Below are 21657 nucleotides of genomic sequence, written 5' to 3' on the forward strand. Positions count from 1 at the left end.
GCGGGGAGGGACAAATTAGGAGCTTCGGATTAACACATACACACTACTTAAAAAATAGATAACCAACAAGGACCTGCTGTACCGCACAGGGAACTCTACTCAGCGCTCTGTAATGGCCTACATGGGAGAAGAATCTAAAACAGGGTGGATATGTGTGTATAACTGAGTCACTTGGCTGCACAGCAGAAACTAAGAACACTGTAAATCAACTATGCCCCAATAAAAATTAAAACAACCAAACAAGATACTGTTTTTACATTCACTGGCGCAGAAAGCTGATATACCTAAAATGAGGAAAGAACCCATATAGACACTGAGTGAATCACTCTACGCTATATATGTGGCCACATGTGCAGAAACGGCTTTTCCAGTTAGTTTTTTCTCAGCACAGATGGTGATGACCTCTCCCTCTCCTCTCCTGTATCCTTCCTTCCTTTCTCACACTTCCTACGTGGATGTTTCCAAGCAGAATCTCAGAAGGTGCAGAGGCTGACTAAAGACTGCCTTCCTGTTTCCTGTAAAGAGTCAGCAAGCACTGCATGGGACAGCACATTTATCAGGCCCTGTTTCTGAATCACGGCTCCATCAGCATGCGTCATCCTGCTACAGATTCTGTGCGGGGCCACACCGGCCTGAGCATGGCTGAGCGTGAGGGTGTAGGGCTCCAGGGCTGTGCCTCCCTTACACTTGGGATGCCTGGGAAAGACTGGGCCCCCATGGCGGGCTCAGGTTTGGATTCTGACCACCAACTTACACACTAAAGTAATTCAGAAGGTACAATGTAAGACAGCGTATTCAGAGTATGTAACCGCCCTTGCTGTGGAGCCCACGCAAAATTGCAATAGTGGATCCGGGTATAGGCAATGCTCAATGACTTTCTCCAAAAAGACTTCTCCTAAGGTCAAACTGAAACCATTACTAGAGTCAGGTTATGATTTTGTATCTATTTCCCTTCTCAATCAACTTTATTTTCCATATTTGAATACAACTTACCAAACCTAGAAAAGTTCTAACTTGAAGGTGGCATGCATCCCAGGAACTATAATAACTTTTTACTTTTTGTTTTGCAAAGTATCATCAAGCAAGATTTGGAAACACTTAAAAATGCAGTACGTTTTACACATGAGTGTTTCTTGATTCACTACCCAATGACCGATTCAAGAATTTCCCTGGCAATCTTACTAAATTATGCTAAAATTATGCTAAGTTACTTTAAAATGAGATGAAGGATAGGGATGCTATAAACCCTTTTTTTTTCTTTAATTCCTTGAAGTGATGGTTTACAATCAGGGGTGATTCTGCACTTGGGGGACATAAAAGACAAGATAAATGTGTTTTGCTTGTGAATCATTTTTTCCTATCTGATTTAAAAGATAACTGCATAAAGCAATAATTATAAATCTCTGTTGATGGGCACATAACGTATGAAGATGCAATCTTTACAGCAATAACAGCACAAAGGAGGATGGGAAAGGAGATACACAGGACCAATGTTTTTGTATACTATTTAAATTAAGCTGGTATTAACGCAAACCAGATGGGTGTAAGTTGTTAACTGTAAATACTCAAAGCAACCACTAAGAAAATAACTAAAAAAAAAAAAAGATAAGACAAGAGAATTTAAAATGTACACTAGAAAATCTATCTGGTTAACATAAGAGAAGGAAGGCAGTGATGAAGGAATAGAGGAACAAAAGAAAAAGACATGGATTTGTTCGTTTTATTTTTTTGATTCCACATATAAGTGAAAACCTACATTATTTGTCTTTCTCTGATTTACCCTCTAGGTCTATCCATGTTGTTGCAAATGGCAAAATTTCAAACTAATATAACACAGAAACTTGGGACTTCCCTGGTGGCGCAGTGGTTAAGAATCCACCTGCCAATGTAAGGGAGACGGGTTCAAGCCCTGGTCCAGGAAGATCCCACATGCCGTGGAGCAACGAAGCCCCTGCACCACATCTACTGAGCCTGTGCTCTAGAGCCCACGAGCCACAACTACTGAGCCCGCACGCCACAACTACTGAAGCTCGCATGCCTAGAGCCCATGCCCCACAACAAGAGAAGCCACCGCAATGAGAAGCCCGCGCACTGCAACGAAGAGTAGCCCGCACTCGCAGCAATGAAGACCCAATGCATCCAAATAAATAAAATATGTAAATAAACAAATTAACTGAAACGAAGCAAAACAGAAACAGGCTCACAGTTACAGAGAACTAATAGTACCACAGTGGAGAGAGGTGGGGGCGGGACAAGATAGGTGAAGGGGATTGAGAGGTACCAACTACTAGCTATAAAATAAATAAGTTACAAGGATGTAAAGTACAGCACAGGGAATACTGTTAATATTTTCTAACTTTACACAGAGTGTAATCTATAAAATTATCAAATCATGATGTTGTACGCCTGAAACTAACATAATACTGGAAGTAAACTAATACTGACACTTCAATAAAAAAATAAATGCAGACAGAGGAAAGTCTTCCTTACAGTAGAATGCCTGCTAATAAATGCAGATTGATGGCATCTGACCAAAAAAAAAAGACATAGAGAAAACAAATAACATAACGCCATACATAAATCCTCTCTTATCAATAATGGCACTATATGTAAAAGGTTAAAAGTAAATTAAAAGGTCAAGATTGGCAGAATGTATTAGAAAAAGAAAAACCACATGATCCAACTATATGCTGTCTACAAGACACACTTTACATTGAAAGGTGCAAAAAGGTTGAAAGTAGGAGGATGGAAAAGATATCCAATGCACACGGTAACCAAAAGAGATCCAGACTGACCACATGAGACAAAGGAGACTTACGGCAAACATTTCTATTAGAAACAAACAAAAAAATTAATAGAAACATTTTATAAGGATAAAGGGGTCATTCCATCAAGAAGATGCAACAACTATAAACATATATGAACCTAACAACAAAGCCCCAAACACATAAAACAAAAACTGACAAAACTGAGGGGAGAAAGGGATGATTCAACAACAGTAGCTGGAGACTTTGATGCCACACTTTTAATAATGGAGAGAACAATTAGACTGAAAATTAACAAGGAATATAAGATCTGATTTAAAACACTTAACTATGTAAATACCATAAACTGACTGGAGCTTATGATAGTATGGAACACTCCACCCAACCATGACAAAATATTCATTCTTATCAAGTTCACAAGGAGAATTCTCCAGGGAAGATGATAAGCTACGCCATAAAACAAGTCTCAATAAATTCACAAAGGATCAGAATCATACCAAGTATTCCCCTGATCATTGACAGAGTGAAATGAGAAATCAGTAACAGAAGGAAATTTGCGAAATTCCCAAATATGTGGAAGTTAAACCACACACACCTAAACAGTCAGTGGCGAAAAGGAAAAATTACAAGGGAATTATGGGATGAAGGAAAATGCAAACGTAACACACCAAACGGTATGGGATATAACAAAAGCAGTGCTGGGAGGGAAGCTGATGGCTGTAAATGTCTGTGTTAAAAACGAATGGTCAGAGAGGTGAAGCACTGGTGGGTCTGAACGTGAGAAAGTGGACCATGAACCAAGGAATGCAGGCGGCCTCTACAGCTGGAAAAGGCAAATAACAGATTCTCCCCTGAAGACTCCTGAAGGAACCAGCCCTTGATGTGATTAGCTCCTGAGACTGAGGTGGGGCTTCTGACCTCATAATACACTTGTGTTGTCTTAAGCCACTCGGTTTGTGGTAGCGTAAGGCAGCAATAGAAAACTAACACAATAAGAAACTTTCCCCGCCATCTATTTTTCTTTTTTTCTCATTGGGTTTGTGTACAATGACTCTCAAACAGACCAAGCACAAGAAGAGACCTTTCTTAACGTCTCATTCACAGGTGCCTTAACCACGGAAGGTCGAGGACAGCTGCAGAGAGTTTGTAGAACTATCGTGTGTGACAGCTTCCACTGTGTGTGGAGGTCACCCACCAGGTAGTAAGAACACCATGGCCTCGGCCTTTGTGACTGCTACATCATAATCACACACGTATAAATCTTATTAACCACTGGGCTTTTTTAATCCATGTCATACTGACATATGATGACTTCCTCTTAGTGAATAACTTAAATTCTTTTCAAATTTTAAAAGATAAATAAACATACAATCATAGGGTTCTAGATGGATGTGCCTTTCCCATCTTCTAGAGAGCTAAACCCTCTTGAGAGTTAGTTTCCCCACGCCTCAGGCTTTATGGATTAATGCTAAATCCCTAGTTCTCATGCCTTTTGAATAAATGCAAACCAGAACGTGTCCTCCAAGAATGCATAAAAAGTTTCCATCTAACTTCACCCTAGAGATCTAAGATGGCTGAGAAAGAACACGGAGGCTGCCACGAAAGTGGATTTGGAAAAGCAAAAATGCAGGAAAAGACTGACAGTAGACATGAGTTCTTTCAGGTGTTGCCTTAGAATCCCATGTGTTGGATGGGTATATCCATCAAACCCCTACTAGTTCAGGCATCATTTCTAACACTTCACCTTAAACCCAGAGACATGCAGTTTTAAAGATTCCCTTCCCCACGCAAATCAACAGCTTTCGTTCCTTTCTTCAAGACCTTCCTTCAGTGGCTGCTCCTGCTTCTCCTCTATTTCTACCCTTCCTGTGGGTACAATGGAATCCAGTACTGAATGTATCCCCAGTGGTGCGTGCATTAGTATGAAGGCAGTGCCAAAAACAGTTTTAATTTAGCACAGTGCAAATCATTAAGGAATCTAGGAAATGCACTGAAATGAGAAGAGATAAAGAAGCACACAGTCCTCCTCCTTCAAAGACACACAAGCCATTGTGTCACCAGCATATTTCTTTAGCTGTTATGTGTGTTTCCATTCACTTATTTTTTGGTGTGGGTGGGGTGGAGGAATGTCAGACAACTCAACTGTAAAGAGATGACAGGAGTTAAGACTGGAGAAACTTATGCTATAATCCTGCTGGTACAGCCCTGGGCATCCATGCTCTACCTCCCTGGCCAGTCTCCCTGTGAAGTCTGTAAAATATTGGTCCACATCTGCTTGATCTCTTCACAGTATCAAAAATCCTACATTTCTGGGTGGATTAGTTTGCTCTGGCTGCAATAACAAAGCACCACACAGTGGGGGGCTTAAACAACAGAAATTTACTTTCTCACTGTCCTGGAGGCTGCAAGTCTGAGATCCAGGTGTCAGCAGGGCTGGTTCCTCCCGAGGCCTCTCTCCTGGGCAGGCAGACGGCTGTCTCCTCACATGGTCGTGTGTGTGTGTGTGTGTGTGTGTGTGTGTGTGTGTGTGTGTGTGTGTGTGTGTGTGTGCGCGCGTGCGTGCGTGCGTGTGTGTGTGTGTGTGTGTGTGTGTGTGTGTCCTAATCTCCTCTTCTTGTAAGGACACCACCCATACTGGATTAGGACCCACCCTAATGACCTTATTTTACCTAATTACCTCTTTAAGGACCTTGACTCCAAATACAGCCCCATTCTGAGGTCCTGGGGTTCAGGGCTTCAAAATATGCGTTCTAGTGGGATGCAATTTAGCCCACAACACGGAGTTATACATGTTCATCTACTTAGTGTGTCCTTCTATCGAAGGCAAGGGCAACCAATTAGAAGTACCCTTCTATTTCTTGTTTTTTCTAGGTTACTAAGAATGTAACCCAGAAATAAGGGTCAAAATTTCTTTTAAAGAACATCTGTTTACAAGGTATAAATTGATTCACATAGCTCAGATGTCATTTAACGCTACCCAGGATTTCTGCAAAGACGAAAAAACAGTAAGGCGTGCTTCCCCCTCCCACGCAGAGTGTACCTTTGGTTACGTGGGAGCTTTCCTGAGCAAAGGAGGCAGAGCTCGGTCACCACAGGTAGAGCTCAACTGACCAAGCCTTCCAACTGCAGGGGCTCTGAGAGCTGAGCAGTTACAGTGCCCATCCTGTTCTCAAACAGAACTGGCTTTTAGTCCAGAGCTCCGAGGACCTGGGAAGTGACAGCAGGTGAGAGAGGCTGTCTCTCTGGGAACAGGCAGAGGCTCCTCTGACACAGAATTAAGCCTGGCTCCTATTCATTTCCTGACTCGCGTGGGTATATGGCCTTACACGGTGTTACTCCAAGTCAGACAAAGTACACGAAAGAAATCCATCAGGCAATCACATATTATTTTCATGGCCCTCTCTGGGACTTGCATGGACCTGGTAAGTATACTGAAAGAATGAAAAATTCTTGTCAGGTTCAAAGATTATTGGATTTAGGTGGAAAGACATTCACATATGCCAAGAAATGCAAAATCTAATCAGCTGGGCGGGAAAAGGCTTTCTCTAATGGACAGGCACCTCTCGATCCCCAGAACATTCACAGAGATGTTTAAGGGAAGGCAGGGTGCTGAGGCAGTGTTTGTGTGTTATCTATTAGTTTATTACTTGTATCCTTTAATGGAATTTGGCCTACTGGGGCAAGAATGCTATAAATAAACTTTGAAATACACACTGGAATTACTAATTTTCACTAACAATTTAAGACTACATTATTGCAACTCCCTTGGAACAGTCAAGTGAACTTTACGTTCATCATAAACTTCATTTACTAGGCTTAAAATGATCTCTGGCTATTCAGAAAGGTTCTGCGTGTTAATTCAGACGAGGGAAGTATGGAACAAGGAACTAAAACGTAATAGCTTTATGAATGGAGCTTAACAAGCACAAAGGTGTTTCAGTTGATTAAAAAATGTGTAAACAGAGTCAAACACTGTCATGGCCTCTTAACAGTGAAGACTAACGTCTACCAGATTTGTCAACAGAATAAGCAGAAATTAAGTGTTTAAGGGACAGCTAGGCTTTTTTAAAAACCCGGTGTACAGGAGTCAACTCAGCACACAAGCAGCCGCATCAGTAATATTAAGCACCTGTGATACGTGGCCCCCGTGTGTGTCGGTGACGTGAGAAGAGTGGAGGGTGCGAAAGGGCTGGAATCCCAGGGCACCGCAGGCGGAGAGGTGGGGCCCGGGGTAGAATGATGCTCCTGGGGCTCCCAGAATGGAGATTCCCATAATCAGGAGGAGGTGGGTGGGCACGCTGGGAAATAAGACAGCTCTATAGGTGCGGGATGGGTTTTCTGAACATGGGTCTGGGTATCTAGCTTCCATCTATGAGATCTGTATCTGGGGAAACACGTTCTGGTTATCCGAGTACCGGACGCCTACGTTATTTTAGGCCCTTTTACACGCTAGTGTCCATGCCAATCAATAATGACGTGGACAAAGTTCAGGCAGCCGTCAGGTGAAAGAGCAGGGCCCACGGCGATCCCTGCCAGAGTAGCAAGAGTATGTATGTGTCAGATCATTTTCTGATCCGGGACAACTGCCACACCCCCCGAGCCAGCTCCCAGCCTGGAAGCCGCAGCCATCCACGCCATCAACAGTGCCTTTGTACGGCACGCCCTGCCTGCGAGGCTGTGCAATGGCTAGGAGGTAAGGCCTACGTTCCTGCATCTGGCACAAGGCTCACCACGCCCCGTCCCCTTCCTGAGACCTCTGCTCCCACCCTTCACGGGGCAAGGAGCCTCTTCTCCAGGCCCTGCTCTCTCAGACTTACACACAGTGCCCTGCTGGCCTGGGATCCTCACAGCCCTTCCTGCTGCCCCACCCAGCCGACTGCCCCGAGGCTGGGAACGGACCCGGTCTCCCGGGAGGCACCCTGGATCTCAGCCCACTTCCTCTGCCCGGCTCCCAGGGAACTGGGTCAGCTCAGCTGATCCTGAAGAGGCAGCAGGACAGAAAATGTCTGCCCCCTGCAGCCTGCCTCCACGGCACCCCTGCGTGGCCTTGTATCCCTGCCCTGCACCGGTCTCAGTACCCGGCGTCTGGTGGGTGGGCCTGCTACGAAAGCCTGTGGGACTCAGGAGCAACGCAGGGCCCTAAACGCCTCTCTCTCCTTGACGGCCCCGGTGGATCCGTCCTGTAACGCTTTTCTGAAATTCCCTTTGAACGTAAAGCTCTATCCCCAGATACACTCAACAGCCAGGCGGACGGACCTGGCTACAGGCTGGCAGCGTTAAGCCACATTAACTCCTTGGGTGGCTGGCCCAAATCACCCAGGAGCCAACTCGAAATGCTTTCATGAGGCTCCTCTCAGACTGGTTGAACAAGATGAGTGCCGAGATATGGCTCGAACTTCCAGAAAGGAACGCGTTCGTTGGGCTGCACCTGGCAGACCCAGAAATGATTTACATTGTTTGTGTTATGGCCACACAGACAAGCGAGCACACACACACATAACTCAGCACACGGGAGGGGGCAACAGATGCGCGACAGGTAGAGTCGAGGGTTATTTTTATGGGCACAAACGCCTTTCCTCTTGGAAAGTATCTAGGGACCAGCTTACACCCAGATTCCTATGACAAGGGAACGTAGGACCATTCTGGGGATAAACTCCTGGTAAGCTGTATCCTCTCGGCAAAGCCTTCTTCGCACACACACAATGGGCATGGAACACGGCTTGCAATCTCGCCAACGAGAGCACCGAAATTCAACCGCCGCCACTGATGTTTCTGGAAGTGACGGAACTGCCCGTGAGCACGCCTGAGTCTGGTGAATCACTGCCTCTTTTTCTCGAGCTGCGAGAGGAGGCGGGGTGGGGGGGCAACACCTGTCAGGCACTGCCTCTGAGGTTAAGTCGCTTGACCTCAGTAAGCCTCGCTTCCCTACCTGCAAAACAGGCAAAGCCGAGACGGCCAGCGCAGGGCGCCGTCGGCCTGCTGCCAGGGAAACAGCCGAGGCGGGCAAGGTGCGCACGGCGGTGCAGGGCACGCGGTGAAGGCTCGTGGTAAATATTCACCGTTACCACAGAGGATGGAGACGGAGGGCCTGAAGAAAGGCGGCGGCCGCTGAAGGACACAAACATGGCTCTGAATATTGAGGAATCAGTACTGGCATGTTGGGAGGGGCGGGGGGCGGGAGGACCGGAAGACGGGAAGGTCACTGCCAGTCTCTAACGCGGGCGGCTCACGGGGCGCGCAAGACGGCAGATGTGGCCGAGAGCTCTGGGCTCAGCTTGAAACCCGGGGCTTGGGCGCGACCTCTGGGTGGAACAGCCCGCGTGCACTGGGAAGTGCGGACGGAGGCCCGAGAGCAAGAGCGGTTACTGAAGCCACGCATCCACAGCCCAGTCCAGGGCCCCGCACAGAGGTGGAGAGGAGGACAGACAGACAAGGAGAAGTGAAACCATGGAGACAGATCCCCCAGGACGGAGCGGGGCACTGGCCCCTGACGCAGACAGTTCTGGAAACATAAGAAAAGATGCTGAGTGGTATGGCAACACGGAAGTCACTGCTCCCTTTGTGCAAATTACGTCCACAGGCTGCAGGAGGAAGGCAGTTTGTGCACAGGACGCGGCAATGAGGGAGCAGAGGTTTTGTTTATTTTTTTTAATTTATGACTGAGTTGGGTCTTCATTGCTGCATGTGGGTTTTCTCTAGTTGCAGCGAGCCGGGGCTACTCTTCGCTGAAGTGCGTGGGCTTCTGATTGCGGTGGCTTCTCTTGTTGCGGAGCACGGGCTTTAGGCGTGTGGCTCAGTAGTTGTGGCTCGTGGGCTCAGTAGTTGTGGCTCACGAGCTCTAGAGCGCAGGTTGTGGCACACGGGCTTAATTGCTCCGCGGCATGTGGGACCTTCCCGGACCAGGGCTCGATCCCGCGTCCCCTACACTGGCAGGCGGATTCTTCACCACTGCGCCCCCAGGGAACCCCGAGAGGTTTTGTTGAAATGACAGATGTAGCACACTTTATGCTGAGGTACAGAAGCATCAGAAGAAGAAGAAGAGGAAGGAGAAGGAGCTGCTTACACCCAGAAGAGAAGGAAGCCTTTCCTCCCGGGAGGAAGGGAGGGCCAGGGCCGAGCCCGGGGGGAGGCGCCAGTGATGGGAAGGACAAAAGGATACCTGCAGAGTCCTGCAAACTCACCCCAAACTAGGGCACCGATGAAGAGGCCAGTGTTAAAGTACACCCTCAAATTCAGGACCCTGACTCTACTCCCGGCCCAAAAAGCAGAAACAATATTGTAAATGTCAAGACAAATACACTGCCCTTATTATTCAGTATTACAGGTGCGATTACATAAAGATATTAAGTTCACAGAAGGGCCATCTGCTCACTAAGTGAGGATGTTCCTTTACTTGATCTAACAATAAATATTAATGGTATTAAGAAGGGCTGCATCATATATCCCGATGATTAAATCTCTTTTGCAAAGTCACGTTAAACAGTGCCGTAAGGCCTTGGGTCAGCTAGCACGTGATCTTGGATCTGTCTTTATATCTTAATGAGATGCTGAAGTCCCAGAAGATGTCCTGCACCGTCTGTGATGTGCTGAAGGTGGGAGCGGGCAGGACCCTGGGGAGAACACCGGGGGATGGGGAATCTCACCAAGTCAGCAGGTAAAGCAAGTACTCAGGGGCGAGGTGAACCAGGCTTCATCCAAGCAGCACCTAACGTTTTCAGTCAGCCAAGGGGGTTGTGGGCAATCTCCTCATCACCCGTCTGAGATAAAACTAAAGCACTAGGCATCAGCTACCTGGCCTTTAAGGAAGGACTCCCACTGGCACCTGTACCAGTGAGGGCTGCCCAGCAACAGAGGCGTCCGGGAGTTCTGACACGACACCAGGGCTGCCCACAGAGATACATGATGAAACGACCAAGTAGAAGGGACCGGGCCTGATTTTCACTGGGCTCTCCAGCCAGCTCACCAGGTTGTCGAAACACAGCTCAAATTCGACTACAATTCCACTCTGCAAAGCCAGCCACTTGAACCTACCACTTTAAAAGCTGATGCGTGGTCATTAAGATGTCGGTACCGAGGTCAAAATATACGGCGGCACAAGGCAGTAACTCAGCTGGTTTGAAGTTTGCCTTGATTATATGTAGTCATCATGCAAAAAAATAAACGTTGTCAATGCAACCAAAGGAAATGCTTTGTGGTAAGATAAATAAGGGAAATAAGAGATGTAGAGAGAAAACAGGAACGTACTAGGGGACCGACTGAAATTGATGACTATTTTTGGCCAGAACAGAAATACAAGTAACACCTTGCTGGCATAAAACATTTCTTCAGTAACCAAGTGACTTTCCTTTTTTTAAAGCAAGAGCAGAAAGGTTTCCAAGCCACTGAAATTGAGATGAACAAGGGAAAGAGAACCCCGTCTAGGTACGAACAGGTAGCCCGCAGGGCCCTCACGCCAAGGACTGCACCAGCCCAGGGAACATGGACAACATGCGGGCATCCCTGTAACACCCAGCTCATTACCCAGCTCAAGCTCCAACCTCAGGTTTCCCTGGACCTTGGCAGCTGACAAGGAGTAAGGGATGAGAGCAGCCCAGGCCCGCAGCTGCAGACATCTGCTGAGAGCTGCAGGAGAATCAGTCACGGGGGCCCAGGGCTCAGCTGACAGGCTCCAGAGGGACGTGGCTGTCACCAGGTCTAATCAGCACACCGCGTGAGATGCAGGGATCGGTGTGGCTGGCTACTTTGGTAAGTCATTTAGGAATCTTTTCTTTCTTTCTTTTTTTTTTCTTGAGTGTGATCTCCTGACTAAATATCAGCTGCCATTTTAAGATTCCACCAAAAGAGAATTTGGTGCACGCATGTCTTTACAAATCCTGGGGCCCAGGTCCAAGCGCACTGTGAGAAAAAGACAAGGAAGTGGATAGAGAGGGTGAGAACAGTGAAGGGGCCTCTTCTTTTCCAAGTGTTTCCTGCTGTCACACGACACCAGGGAATGCACTGCCACCTAAATTCTCCAGGGAGCCGAAGGCTCTGGAACTGTTTATTTTACACTGTTCACGCAAATCTTGTAAAGATGTACGTTTTATATTCTTCTCTCTTTAAATAGAATCAACTGATAACTACTTAATAGTTTTGTTTTGTTTTTCAGGGGTTCATGCTTCAGGCTTAATCCTCCCATTCCTTTTTTTTTTTTTTCTTTTTTCAAATACATAGAAAAGTCGAAAGAAGCACAGAAAAGACCCATATAACCTACATCTGTAAGCAATAAACCTAAAAATTTGCAGATACTCTGACATTTATTCCTTTATACCTCTGCATGCTTCTCCATCAAATAAAGACACTCTTCTACATAGCCATGACTAGCACCAGAACCGGCCAATCAGCAACGACTGAATGACATCATCTAATTAGCTACTGCACACCGCATTCTCCAACTGCCCCAAAAATGTCTTCTATAAGACCTCCCCCCCCAATCTAAGATCTGCTGCATTTGGTACTCAGGTCCCTTTAGCCTCCTGTAAACTAGAGCGCCCCACCCCAGTCATTTCCCGTGACATTTGACACTTTCAACAGCCCACCCAGAGACCTTGCGGAATGCCCTGCATTCTGGATCTGTCCGGTCGTTTCCACGTGGTGTCACCTTGCTTGTTCCTCCGTCCCTCCAAACTAGAAAGGACACCTGGAAGTTCGCCTGGACTCAGGTAAACTGCTGTGGCAGCACATGGCAGCCAGCGGCTCCCCCGCTGACACACCTGAGTGGGACGTGTCGCTTAAGCGGTGGCCCCCAGAACTGTCCATCACGAGCATGCGTGTCCGCCTGTGCTGTGTGTCAGTACCCTGTCGGGGTGGCACTCTGGCACTGTCTGAACACCCTCGCTCCCAATGAACCCAACGGTCTTGGTTTCCACCAGTGCCACTTGTCTGAAGCATGTAGAGTGAGGCCTGCAAGATGGTGACCTGACGAATTCTACCATTCTTTCCATATTTATTAACTAGCATTCTCCTGCTGCCCATGCCTCCCCTCTCTTTTCTTTTAAGGATCACGACTCACAGATTTCTTTTTAAAAAACTTAGAGTCTTAAAATCCATCACAGTCATTATTCCTTTGATTTCCACTCACCCTGCCTTTCGCCAGTGGGACCCCCTGCCCTGGCTCTGGAAAGGTACCCACGCTCATCTTGGGTTTCACGGGCCCCAGTCTGGAACTGGCCTCTTCTCCCCAGACTCTTGGTTCCTTTCCTTGTGTGATATTTAGAAATCCAGAACTTGACCGCTTTTAAGCAGCCATGAATGCTGCTCCGGTGGTGTGGGGAAAACATATAAACGGCGGGGAACACAGAACCACATTGACAAATATACGGCTCTGCTGGAAAGGTTTACGTGGCAAAGTGGACGCGGTGCAGGCAACTGTATTTGCTTTGATGAATGTATGCTTTCTCATGAGTCTGACGGCAAAAGTGGGGATGCCCTTGGACCCCGTGCCCTAACACCCTGGGAGAGATAAGGGCACGTGGTCCAAGTCAGGCAGAGCTGCAGGGATGCAAGGGGGGGCCCCAACTCACAGAGCCACCCTGGCTTCCTGAGGGTGAGCAGCGTCCAGGCAGCCCTCCACTTCCCCGCAAGCACCCCTGCCCGTCTTTCTGCCTCAGGGTTCAGGCCTTCGGGACACACAGGCATTACATCACCGCCGATACCGGGTCCCTCAGGCTCCTGGCTTCTCACTGAAACATCCCACGCACTACCACGGAAGACAAGAGCTGTCTTGATACGACAAGACTTTACTAGAAGGAGGGCACTGACCACATGGAACATCTACCCTGAGAGGCCGTGAGTTGGTGCAGTATGTTCTTGGCAGAAACGGCTGAGGGAGGCCAAGTGAGGCACGGGCATGATGTCTGGATCAGAGGGAATACGAGGGATGGAGAACAAGTGAGGTGGCAGCAGGAGGAAACAAGCAGGCCAATCCGGAACGCAGAACATCCTCTGAGAGAACCAGCCTGCGCTCTTCCAAGAGTCCCTCTCACGGCGAAAACACAGGCCATGCAGCTAGGGGATGGGGCGAGGTTTTCTAGTTCAAAACAGGCTAAAGGGACATGACTACCGTCTGGAACCCAGTGTGGAAAACACCAGAGTAATATCCACCAGGCAGAGATCATCCTCACCCCCACATTTCAACACAATGGTTAATAACCAGTCTTTCTTTTTTTTTTTTTTTAAATACTACTCTCTGTGTGATAAAAACAAGCTCTTCTCTGCTTCAGAAAACGTGTTTACTGCTCAGCCATCTGTTCTCCTCGTCTGGAATATCCACTGTCCTACCTGCCCTTGAGAGCACATCCTCCCAGTGATTTCAGTTCAAATGACTGCCCTGCCCCTTCTCCTGTCCTTCTCATGTTGACCGCCAGCAGTTACTCAGAGATTCACGCGTGTTGTGTGTCCCAGCTGGACTCCAAGACCACTACAAAGAAGAGACTTGCTGTGAATCCCCTGCAGCACCCGGCACAGTATATTCTGAACAGATAAGGAAGGAGTGAACTCACTCCTCTAGAGCTGCGTTGTCCACCACAGTACCCACAAGTGGCTACTTCAATTAAGTAAAACTAAAAAATTAAGAGTTCAATTCGTCAGCTGCCCTGGCAGCATTTCACGTGCCTGGGTGCCCCTGCGGCTCCCGTCCAGGGCAGCTCAGATACAGAACATTCCCTCCACGGCGGGCAGTTCTGCCGGGTGGACATGCTGCTCCAGAGAGCACAAGGGTGCCCGGTTCTCGTCAAGGACACGATGATGGCAGCGGAGAGACGGAAGCCTGCTGCTTACTTTGGAATGCGTCTCCAAGGCCCCAAATAGCTCAGGTACGCAAACTATGACCATCTGCTCTCATTTCGCGTACAGACTGGGCAGTGAGCAGACTGGGAGTCGAGCAGACTCTGGTTTGCCTCTGGATCCGTCCCTGATGTCTAGGCCTAGAGAGGAGAGTCAGGGGACATCAACTGGCCAGCCCAGTGCCGGGAGCCATGCTGATGGAACTGCCCTCCAGGCAAGGGCGTGGAGCAGACCATCCTCACCCCAGGTGTGCGCCCCTCTCTGCACAGACACTAAGCTACTGACCGCAGGCAGCAGAGCGAAGGATGTGTGGGAGCCGCACCTTGAAGGAAGGTGGGCATGTACCTGCCAAACACTCAAAACGCACGTTGAGAGGTGTTAGGATGGCAGTCCACCTCAGCAAAGCCAAAGGGGGAAGACATTTCTTGAGCAGAAATGCATGTGTGTCACAATTATTGTTTTCAAGAAAATTCTCCTTAGACACACCAAAGGCAATTTTAAACCACAGACCAGCATTGCCCTCCCCCATTTTAACACAATTAAATGAAGCTTTTAATATATGAAATGCCGGAATTATGAGTCACCAGTATTCACATATACCTGACAGTGAGAGCTTTATCTTCTAACGTAAGCCATTCTGCTATAACACTACTGCACCTTCCAGCTACAGGCTATGTATCCATCACTTTTCAAACATCTCAAACAAAGCTGTGAAAAGTCACCTGGGCACCTGTGTAGTGAGTGCTTTTGGTGGACGTTTCTTGGGGGCATCATCTCCCTTGCTCTTTTACATTGCATTAAATCTCCGTCTACCCCTGAAAAATAACACAGTGTAATGGATAAATTATAGTCGCTTAAAAAATGAAAGAAAAAATAAAGGAACAGAATCAGAGAAAGCAGAGAATAATCAGAAAGACAAAAGTGAACAAAGAATCCCCCCCACACAGCTTCCCAAGGAGAAGAAAGGAAAAATAGTTCGAGACAGGAAAAAAAAAAGTTTGCACAGCTAAGATTCTAAATAAAAGCACACAACGAGGGGGACGAGGAAGCTAGGAGGAAGCAAGGAACGGGCAATCTACACCTGCACTGACAGAAACCTGCTGAATATCTTAGTGGTGTTACCAGCTGGACCAAACTCCCGTCGACCTGCAGAATTATGCAATTTTGATCTCACCTTCCTGTTAATCTAGAAACGGGAGCAGCTGTGGTGCATAAGAACCGCTAACCGCAGGAACACGGGAAAGGCTGACGCGGCTCAGGTCTACTAGGAAGCACGGCCAACGGGACCTGAGTTTACCCACCTCGGTCCCCCCTCGAGTGCTTTCTTATTCCTGATGAATTTCCTGACATTCAACATAGTCCGTGGGTACCTTCGCCTGCCCCTACCAGCGTCTTACTCCAAACTGAGAAAGTACAAGTCAGGGCCCCTTTCTGTGTGAGCTCTGCTCAGCCGCAAGGCCTCAGACTGGCCTCCGAATTTCCACCACCTCCTGTGCAAATGTAGAAGGGACCTAAATGTCACCTGGTAAGGTGACATCAAACGCAAGCGTGTGCCCTTAGTTCCGGGGGTTGGGGGCAGGGCAGAGAGAAGGGGAACGTGCCGTAGCACAGGTCCCCTGACATCCGTGCGGAGACCGCAAGGCACACAACAAGCCAGGGACGGGGGGAGGGTGTCTCTGGGAGCCCCAAGGGCAGACAGTACCCTCACACCGGCCATCCCGAACGAGCGTTTATTCTGCTCTACCTTCCTGAGACTCTCTGGGAATGTCTGGACTGAGTCACATTACAGGATAGGAACCAATGGACGCCGAAAAGCTCATCATCTCCACTTTTAAACCTCATACGTGTTACACAGGGTCAAATACAATGTACGAAAGCTCTTCCGAAAATTCATCTAGGGCGTGTGCTACAGCTGTACAGAGAGATCCTGTGTTTGTCATCAGCTTTGTGGAGGTCCCAGCGTCTACAGAAACCAGCATAGGTGAGGTGAGCCAGAGGACGACGGGTGACAGCGGATTCCGAGCAGACTGGGCAGGGCTGCGAGCTGCTTCGGTCAACAATGGATCCCTGAGCCCCAGGAGCAGCACAAAGGTCCCGCCTCCACCCAGCGTTCACACTGTGCCCTGGGCCCCCGGACGGAGAAACGGGCACTTCCATACGGTCTCAAGAGCTATGATTGCCATTTGGCAAGCAGGAAGCTGTAGGAGTACAAACAGGTACAGGGCAGGGGATCTATTCGTCCACGTGAAGGCGGAGTAGAAGCCAGGTGTCACCCATTACAATCCTGCCACCTCTGTGTGTTTATGGAGACGTGGTCAGTTATAATCGACACTGCAAAGAGTCGTATTTCCCCTCACAGATCTATCGTATTATTTTTCTGCTTATTTTTTAAACATTTGAAAATAAGCTTTTTATTTTTCCTGGCTGATTCTTTAAGGATTTAATTACTGTAACAGACTCCTAGAAAGCATATTTTAGGTATACCACATTTTACATATTCCTAATTCTGAATATTCTTAACATCCACCCTCCATCTGGCCCCGTTATCAACAGCAGACATCAGTGAGTTGCTTCCTAAGGCTCTGTACCTGGGTTGTCCCATACGGTAGGCACTGGCCAAACGTGGCAAGTGAACCCATGAAACCTGGCTAGTTTGAGCTGAGATGCCCTGTGAGTGTAAGATACACACAAATTTCAAAGGCTAGGTAACGAAAAGGAATGTAAACTATCTCAACTATTTTTTTTTACTGATCATGTGTTGAGTAACAATATTTTGGATGTGTCAGGATAGGAAAAAAGTACCATTCAAGTTAACTTCCTCTGTGTCTTTTTGCTTCTTTAATGTTGCTATAACAAAATCTTACATGGTGCTACTCCTATCAGATAGCAGGACTCTGGACCACCAACTTTCTTGTCTCTTAAAGAGAATGGTCCTACCTCTTGTACGCCTAACTTCAGCTATTTAATGAACTAGATAATCTTCCCTATTCAGGAGCTGACATAGTATTTCAAACTTGTATCTTCTTCCTTCAACATCTTATCCTTGTTCATAAATAACCTCAGTCGCCTTGGTCTCCGTCTCTAAATGGCATTTGAGGGCCAAAATTACTATCTAGCTCACAGCTAATTGCTACCTCTGTCAACAAAAACAGATTCCAAAGATCGAAAGGAAAACAGCATCAAACATTTCAAAAGCACTAGAAAGTAACCCCGGGTTTCTGGTCAACATTTCTGCAAATATCTCCATTGACTTCCTCATTCTCCTCTGGTTAAACAGGCTTCCCCATGCAACTCTTTGTTTCCAGTTTCACTTCCCTGAGAATACAAGATTGCAGCTACATTAACAAACAGAACTTCCTGGGGAAATGGATTCACAATTCTGAAAAGCAGGCCCACCGAAAAACACCTCATAATAAACTGATGATACGTTGTTATGCAAACAACAGACAACTGAAGTCAGGCGCTTAAGAATTACAACAGGTATAATCAAGTAGATTAAATGAGGTAAAGTAGCACATTCTGGAAAGTGGTGTTTTATACCAGACATTTTGTAAAAAAAAAAAAAAAGAATAAGCAAAGGTGCATTTCTGATAAAGTTCTGCAAGGCCTTACCACCGCCTCCAAGAGTCAGGGTGGAATGAGGTAAAGGGCAGAAAACGAAGGGGGAAAGAGGAGCTAGGTCTTATCCTCCCAAAGGCCACTAATTCTTGTTTCTCTGACCAGTTCAGAGGATTGGGTAACAGTGCCAGACCAATGCTTGATAAACTTTAAACTTGCCTTAACTAGCAAAGAGGAGACCCTGGTTGATAACTACCCCTGCAAGCACCACCACATAAGTCACATTCATGGCTCCAGGGAACAGGTATATGTGTATCTTGAGTGGGGATGAAGCATAAGGCTCACTTAGAAGTCTAATAAATTTAATTTTAATGGGACACCTCAGTTTGTATTAAAATTCATAAGACTCACAAAACATGTTCTCTGGACTTTTCATTAGAGGATAAGGAATTTATTTGACAATTTAACTTGACCATCTAAGCAGGAAAACTCACATCTACAAACTGTACTTACGAATCCCATATGCTTTTTGAAATTGAGTCATTTCAGATTTAGTAGCTGCATACACTGTTCTACCCAATTAGTTACCTCTATGGGAATTTATTTTACCCCTTAGGAATGCATTCGTTTGTATCTCTGGGTCCATAAAAATAAGACTGTTTTTTGTGTACCTTTAAAATAAAAAATCAGTGCCATTACTACTGAACCAGTGAGCCAAATGATCATGGGGGCAAGGTCACACTCCCCTGTAAAATGAGCACAACATCACTTATATTTAGAATCAGATCGATCTGGAATCATTTCTCAGTTCTGTTCCTTATTAGCTGTGTGACCTTGGGCAAGTCACTTTACCTCTCTGAGTGGTGCCGATTTTGTTTTTAATTAGTCAGGGCAAACATCTCCTCCCACCTTGCAGGATTTTATGAGAGGCAGCACTGATGTATGCACACCTCCACCAGGTTAGTAGCCTACGTAAAGCATGCAGACATTTTTAAAGTCCTATGAAGCCCTCCGGAGACAATGAGGTCAGAACACGTTTCCTAACCCTGTAACACCGGGTAGTGTCATGAAACATACGCCCAAGCTGTAAGGCAGAGCTCAGAGCAGTTCTCTGTTGAGCTTTAAACGCAGCGTTTTCTACGAATTCTACTTGAATTCGCCTCGGTGGGTAAGTTCACGCCTACCACCATCGACTACGGGGCTGTTCGGCGCACACAAGATTGTTAACCGCTCAAAGCCACAGCACGGGTGTGCACCTCTAACTCCCCGGCACTTGGGTGAAAATGTAGATTCTGATTGGGCAGCTGTAGGGTGGGGACTCGGGCTCTGCACTGCAAAACTGCTGCTCCCCGGTGATGTCCCTGCTGGGAGTCACTCGGACCAGCCAGACCGCTGAGCAGGACTCCGCCGCCGCCTCCGCGCTACAGATACTTGGGTGTGGAGCAGTCACGGTGGCGTGGAGCCGTCCTGTGCACTGCGAGAGGTTCCGCCGCATCCCAGCCGCTACCCTCTGGACGCCAGCAAACTCCCACCCTCCAGCTAGGCTGCCCCAAACGCCTCCAGACGCCGGCAGAGGCCCCCAAATCGGCGGGTAGAGGACGCTGCCCTGTAGGATGCTACGAGCAAGGTGCGTGCACCTCTGGGCAAGCCTGCAGTGATCCTAGAAGCCGGGGTGCAGACAGGGAAATGGAGGCCCGGCTGCGCGCGCAGCGCCCGCGGCCCCCCGAGGCCCAACGCCAACCTCCCGCCCGCGCTGTGGTCCCCTAGCACCGCGCCCTCACGCGCCGCCCCCCACGCACTCCGTCCCCACGCGCGGCGCGGCCGCCGGAAGTAAGTGCCCCGGGCGCCGTCGACGCCTCAGCCACGAGCGCGGCCGGCCTGACGTGGGCCCCGCACCCCCGCCGCCCGCCAGCCTGGGGACCCCGCACACCGCCCCGCCGCGGCTCACGCCCCTGAGAGCCTGTGCCCCCCGCCCGTGTCCTCCCAGACAGTCCTCGCGGGAGGCGGCCGCAGGCTACTCACCCAGAAGGAGGCCGTCCAGGTCAAAAAGCAGGTGGGTGACGGGACGCAGCGGGGGCAAGGGCGCCGCCATTGTGCCACCGTCTCGGCCGAGTGGGGGCGGGGAAGAGGCGCGCGCACACGCGCTCCGGGCCTCCCCCGCGCGCCCCGAGCCGTGCTGCGCACGCGCGACCCCTGGCCTCCTCGCGCCCGCGCCCCCCGGGACGCTCTCGCGCATGCGCGTTCGGGCAAGCCCCCGTGAGCCCCGAGCTGCTCTGCGCACGCGCGCCTTAAGCGTCCCAGCGCGGTCTCTCAAAAATCGCGCGCCCTGAGCCTCCGCCGCCCGGCGCTCGCCTGCGGCTGGCCTCCTTCCGAGGCTCCTGGAATACGCCACTGGAGCCGCTCCCGCGCGCTCTGGGCCTCGCCGGCATGTTCTGCGCACGCGCGCCGAGGACGGTCACCCCAGCTGTCGCCGCCGCCGTGGTACGCGCGGGCGCGACAAGTTTGCCCGCATCCTCCACCACCACCACCACCACCACCACCACCACCACCACCACCCCCCCCCCCGCCCACGCTCACTTCATACCCGTAAACGGGCTGGGATGCTGAGTCAAAGGGCCGAGCAGAGCCGAGTGCCTAATCTGGGTGCCAATGCCTGGCTCGAATTTGGAAAGGGCATGAGGAAGGAGGGAGAGCGTGGAGGGACGACGGCGCATGGGGTTGATGGAAAGCGTGCATAGATGCTCAGGTTGGCATCCTTGAGAGCCACCAAGTAAATGGGTAGCCAGGTGGCCTTAGTTACGGGGTCCCCGGTGGCTTCGTCCCCGCCCGGAGCGCCCGTCCCTGGATGCCTGGCAGGTTTCCGTTTCAGTTTTGCCCGCCCGGCTCCCTGCGTGCCTCGTAGGGCGCACGCGCAGTGGCGCGCGAGTCCCCATCCTTTGCGCCTGTATCCCCCGAGCATCCCTGGCTGGTCCATTCTCCCAGAGCAACCCCCCGCCGAAGTCTGATAGGAAAGGGCCGAAATAATAAGACGTTTTAAAATGCCTTGCCGTTTTTGCCTTTATGTCTCATCTGTCTTGGATTGCTATGTGTTTTCTTTTTTTCCCCCAAACTTTCTGAAGGCAACCTGCAAAGCATTCTTTTTTTTCGACCACTCTCAGGAATACTTTCCCACACCCCCGTTTCTATTTAGTGTTAGTTGGCATTGCATATGCATGTTTAAGCATAAAGATAGGATCTTTCAAGAAGCAGAAATAAGAACGTTTCAGAGACTTTAAAATCTGAGCGTTGTGTTTCTGGTGAAGTGCGTAAACTGCACTCGGAGGCACCTGAGTTCAGCAAATGTATCAACAATAAGCAGTAAAACTCTGTGCCTTCGTTTCCTCGTGTGTAAAACCGGGGTGTTAAATGACGCAAGGCAGGTCAAGCTGTTGGAACTGGCAAATAGTATATGCTCAATTCATTTATGTCTTTTTAGAGCTGTCGCTGTGAGACACATTCCCTGTTTTTACTC

At 48.8% G+C, this 21657-nt stretch overlaps 1 protein-coding gene across 1 annotated transcript in view; it reads right to left on the reverse strand.

The window, feature by feature from the left end:
* The window catches only part of LOC309839864 (pseudouridine-5'-phosphatase-like), a 71135-nt gene extending 50665 nt beyond the window's left edge, over window positions 1-20470 (reverse strand). Inside the window, exon 1 of the mRNA XM_082681838.1 lies at window positions 20169-20470. Within this exon, the coding sequence (XP_082537964.1) occupies window positions 20169-20382 (214 nt within the window). The 5' untranslated portion in view covers window positions 20383-20470. The remainder of the gene's footprint in view (window positions 1-20168) is intronic.
* Window positions 20471-21657: the final 1187 nt, after the last annotated feature.

This window comes from Grampus griseus (genome assembly GCF_964374135.1).
Source record: "Grampus griseus genome assembly, chromosome: X".
NCBI lineage: Eukaryota > Metazoa > Chordata > Mammalia > Artiodactyla > Delphinidae > Grampus > Grampus griseus.